Here is a 4,721-nt window from a genome sequence, read left to right as displayed (position 1 = left end):
AATCTGAAAATCAAGTGAATAATCACAATGAACTGGTGATTATAATAGAATCAGGGGCATAGAAAGGGAGTGGACTGACTATTCTTGGCGGGGAAAGGGAAGAGACTGGACAAAAATCATGCACCTATGGATGAGGACAGTGGGTGGAGAGTGAGGGCAGAGGGTGGGGTGGGAACTGGGCGGAGGGGAGTTATGTTGGGAAAAAAGAGTAACTAATGTAATAATCTGAACAATAAAGATTTAATTTAAAAAAAATAAAAATAAAAACGTTAAAAAACAGTTTGCCAGGGAACTAGGAGAAAGGATGAGGTTGCACAGAGATGGCTAACCCGTCCATCCAAGGAGTTCTCTGTCCTGGTCTGTGGGGCATTCAGAGCTCCTGGCCTGTGGGGTGTTCAGAGTGGCGCTGGTACTCAGGCTCGGCTGCGCTCCCGCAGCGTGGCTTCCTGCCTCTCAAGGCTGCATGGCTGCACATGGGCAGGGACTCCCAGAGAGTCCTTCCCTCAGCCTCAGGACCCGTGGGCATGGCATCTGTCTCCCCCCAGGTGACAGGCTCCTGCAGGTAAACGGAAAGAGTCTGAGTGGCTTCACCCACAAGCAGGCTGTGCAGTGCCTCAAGGGCTCTGGGCAGATAAGGGCACCCTCACTCATTCCTGGGAGAGTCCCTTCCTTCCAGAGCTTCTGCACAACATTAGACACTGCAATTGCCCCTGGATGGGAGGGGCAGGTAGGAAGCAAAACAAAACTTCCTTCTTCTTCTCTTGCTCCTTCCTTTAGCACAACTTTTCCACGTGGATGTGAAGGCCAGGAGGAAGTAGACCGATGTCCCAAGCAGAACACTTACAGGCTATAAATAGCCTTGAACAACTTACTTGCCATTTGCCTAGACTCTGGCATCTCACAGCTGGACAGAGCTGATGGAGTGTGGCCATTGCCCCGCCTGGCTCTGGCTGCCTCTTGCCCTCTGCTCCAGCTCCCACTGACCAGTATTCCACCTGCTCCCAGGCCCTCTCCCTAACCTGCCTTTGCACATACTGCACCCCGCCCAGTTCACACCATTCCCATCCTGCTGTGTGGTTACAAGCCACGTTGTCCTGAGAATCCTGTCATTACAATGAGCTAGGAATTCCAGACCAAGAGTTGGAGGCACTCACCCACTAGGTGCTCTGTACTCTGCGCAGTGCCCAGGTGGCATCTGGGTATTGCCACGTTGTGTTCCACCTTCTGCCCAAGGTGGCAGGCTTTGCTTGCCCCAGGGTCCTAAACTGCAGGGCTAGCATCACTCTCCTGGGAACTGAGGAGCCAGCAGAGACAGAAAGGACTCCTGGGCCCCTTCTGACAAACGTGGCTTCCTTTCCCAAAGCCATCTCCTGCTGACGGCGATTTACTTATATTGGCAGCCTCGGTTCACATATCTTGGGAACAGAATCATGATTTATTAGGTCTCTGTTCTTTAGACCTTTGCTAATTAACGTGATTACGAAGGCACTGAGCCAGCCTAGCGGTGGTGATGACAGTAGGAACTGTCACTCGGATCGTGGGCTTAGTGCTAAATGATATTGCAGAGGAAGAGTGTTAGTCAGGCCAAGGCCCCTCAATGAAGCTTGGCATTTCTGAAAAGCATCTAGCTGATATCTAGCCACTGGCCCTCAGCCACGCTTTGGATAATAGGAGTTATAATGTGTGGGAAAGAGAATGGAAATCGAACCAGAAGGAAGGGGGTCAGGTTGCCATGGGCTTGGTACACAGTGCTACGGGTTGGACTTTAGCTGATAGGGAACATTGGAGACTCATTATCATTATGTTTTAAAATAGATTTTAGAGAGAAGCAGAGAGAGAGAGAGGGAGAAAGAGGGAGAGAGAAAGGGAAACATGGGTTTGTTGTTCCACTTATTTCTGCATTCACTGGTTGATTCTTGTATGTGCTCTGACTGGGGATCACACCTGAAACCTTGGCGTATTAAGGCAATGCTCTAGCCAGCTGAGCTATCCAGCCAGGGCTGCATTGGAGATTCTTAACCAAAGTGGTGCCTTTTCAGTTTGTGTCTTTGATGAATCCCTGGGTAGCCATGAGGAGGGTGGACCACAGGAGGAGATAGGGGCCAGCAAGCCAAGGAGCTGGCCACAGCCCAGCTGGGCTTGGTGGCAGGAGAGGGAGTGGACAAGATCTGAGGGGAAGCTTCTGATGGAGAACATTCAAGATGGGAATTTGGAGGGCAGAGGGGAGAGCGAGGCCACTGCAAGCGTGGCCCTGGGAGATTAGAGGGATGGCTCCACGTTCTGGGGAGCAAATGCACGGGGAGAAATGTTTTAGGCAAAACGAGGGGGAGGAAGTGAAGGTGGGTGAGGGAATAAGATGAACATGACCTTGAATGCCCTGAAATAGAGGCACGCACATTGCTTTCAGGAGCATTTGTCCAATAGGCAGTGGAAATATGGCTTTGGATTCTATCAAATAGGCTGGCTTGCAGATTTTGATTTGAGATTCAAATGAAGCAGCTACTGGAAGTATCAGAAAATTAAAAAGCATTTTCAGGGTGAAGGGGGAGCCTCCTGGGTGCCATCTGAAGTATAAACCGAGTTTGTTCCCTACCCTAGATCGCAAGCCTGGTCTTAGGGAGAAGAGGCCCAGGACTGCACAGCAGTGTCCTTCTGTTAATAGCAGGACGGGAGCTGAATGCATGGCTGTTTCCTTGGCAACAGCCTTGCCTGGCAGGCCTGCAAGCTGTGTCTCAGTGACAGATGGTGAGAGGAGAGAGAATCGAGTGTTACTAGTGTCATGTCATCCTGGGTTGCTTTCAAATTGTCGCCTGGAAAGGGGAAGCAGGAAGGCTTCCTCTGGGTTCCCCCAAAGATAGTGAGCAGTGGTGGCCATGACGTGGCAGCTTTCCGAAGGTGATCTAACAAAACCTGTTTCCAGAAGAATAATGTATCATCCCCAAGTGGTTGCCAGGCATAATTCTGTCCCGAAACCTTCAGTGGTTTCCTGATCAGCTGCTGCTTGAGTATATCATTTGGGGGTGACAGTGAAAGGAAAGGGTCATGCATTTTCTGTCCAAAGCTCCACACTCAAGCCAAGACCTTTGCAGCAGGAGCCCGAGGAACGATGAGGCAGGCCAGAGAGAAAGGAGCTCAGAAGCAGCCTTTTGTCAGCAGCCTTTTAAAAGCAGACCCACAGTCAGTGTGCGTGGGCATGGCTGCACATCTGTGGGCGGTCTGCCCCTCTGCACGTCCCTGTGATTTTGTTTCCTGCTGGGAAAAGGTTTATTTCCTGGGATAACATGATCTGGAGCTTACAATTTCCTTTTTTAAAATAGTTTTTATTGACTTCAGAGTGGAAGGGAGAGGATGAGAGAGATAGAAACATCAATGATGAGAGAGCATCATTTATTGGCTGCCTCCTGCACACCCCACACTGGGGATCGAGCCCTCAACCCAGGCATGTGTCCTTGACCGGAATTGAACCCTGGACCCTTTAGTCCACAGGCCGATGCTCTATCCACAGAGCCAAACTGGCTAGGGCCATTTTTTGATCCCTTTATAAGGTTTTCTGGAAGGTATAAGACAGGTTGAATGCAGGTAGCCATAGTGAGCGACAGGCTTGGTGGAGGCATACGTGTGCCTGAAACAAGTCTATCTTCTTTCATTGCTGCTCGTAGACTCCAGTGAGGACTTGGGAAACTGACCACGCAATGAGCTGAAGGGGCCAGATGATGGCGAAGGTGAAATTTGTCTCCACACACTTGAACCTAAGAGCTTCTGGGGCTTTTATTCTTGCCCCAAGTCAGAGTTCACAGGCGCTCTGTCCCTCCTCTAACCAACGGCCAGCTGAGCTGGAGAGAGAAATGATGGGGCACTGAGAGGCCCAGTGGCTGCCGGACCACTCAAGTTCCTGGACTGTGTCCCTCTTGGGTGCCCAGAGGCAGCTGTTTTGTCTTATGATCAGCCCACATGGCTAAACAAAACAGCAGCTAAAACATTTCCATGGAATTGTCTCCATAGTGTAATTATGCAAAATTTAGTTTTAGGGAAATTAAAAAGTGATTGAGGCTCTAAAGGAGTCCGAGAAGTGTGTGTGTGATAATAGTTTTAGTAAAGACTGCGGGTATATTGTGTCTGTCCCTGAATAGGTCTTTAAGGCCAGATTTTGTTGATCATCTGTCTGATAGGATAGCCACTCATCACATGTGGCCATTAAGTACTTGAAATGTGACCAATCCAAATTGATAACACATACTCGCAATTCCTGAGGACTTGGTTCATGAGAGGAGTGTAAAATAGCTCATTAATAATTATTTTGTGTTGATTACAAGGTGAAATGGTGATATTTTTAGATATATTTAGATATATATCCTATATAATAAAAGCCTAGGTGGCATTGTGCAACGTTGTCACAAAATGGCCACTGTGATGTCATCACAAGATGGCTACCACAAGATGGCTCCCCTCACATCGTTACAAGACGGCCAACACAAGATGGCTGGCAGGGGAGGGCAGTTGGGGGCAACCAGGCCTGCAGGGGAGGGCACTTGGTGGCAACAGGCCTGCAGGGGAGGGCAGTTGCGGGGTACCAGGCCTGCATGGGAGGGCAACTGTGTACAACCAGGCTGGCGGGGGGGGGGCAGTTAGGAGTGACCAGGATGGCATAGGGGGGCCTTTGGGGGTAACAGGCTGCCAAGGAGGCAGTTAAGGATGATCAGGCTGGACGGGGGGGGCAGTTA

At 50.0% G+C, this 4,721-nt stretch overlaps 1 protein-coding gene across 1 annotated transcript in view; it reads left to right on the top strand.

The window, feature by feature from the left end:
• The first annotated feature begins 320 nt into the window (after nt 1-320).
• Nucleotides 321-4,721, top strand: part of FRMPD2 (FERM and PDZ domain containing 2) — a 12,670-nt gene continuing 8,269 nt past the window's right edge. The window contains 3 exon segments of the mRNA XM_006779432.2: nt 321-357; nt 546-661; nt 2,622-2,745. Coding sequence (XP_006779495.2) covers nt 321-357; nt 546-661; nt 2,622-2,745 — 277 coding nt within the window.

Source organism: Myotis davidii, unplaced genomic scaffold (assembly GCF_000327345.1).
Source record: "Myotis davidii unplaced genomic scaffold, ASM32734v1 scaffold854, whole genome shotgun sequence".
NCBI lineage: Eukaryota > Metazoa > Chordata > Mammalia > Chiroptera > Vespertilionidae > Myotis > Myotis davidii.
Note: the sequence above shows the minus strand (reverse complement) of the source record. Positions and strands in the feature narration are given on the sequence as shown.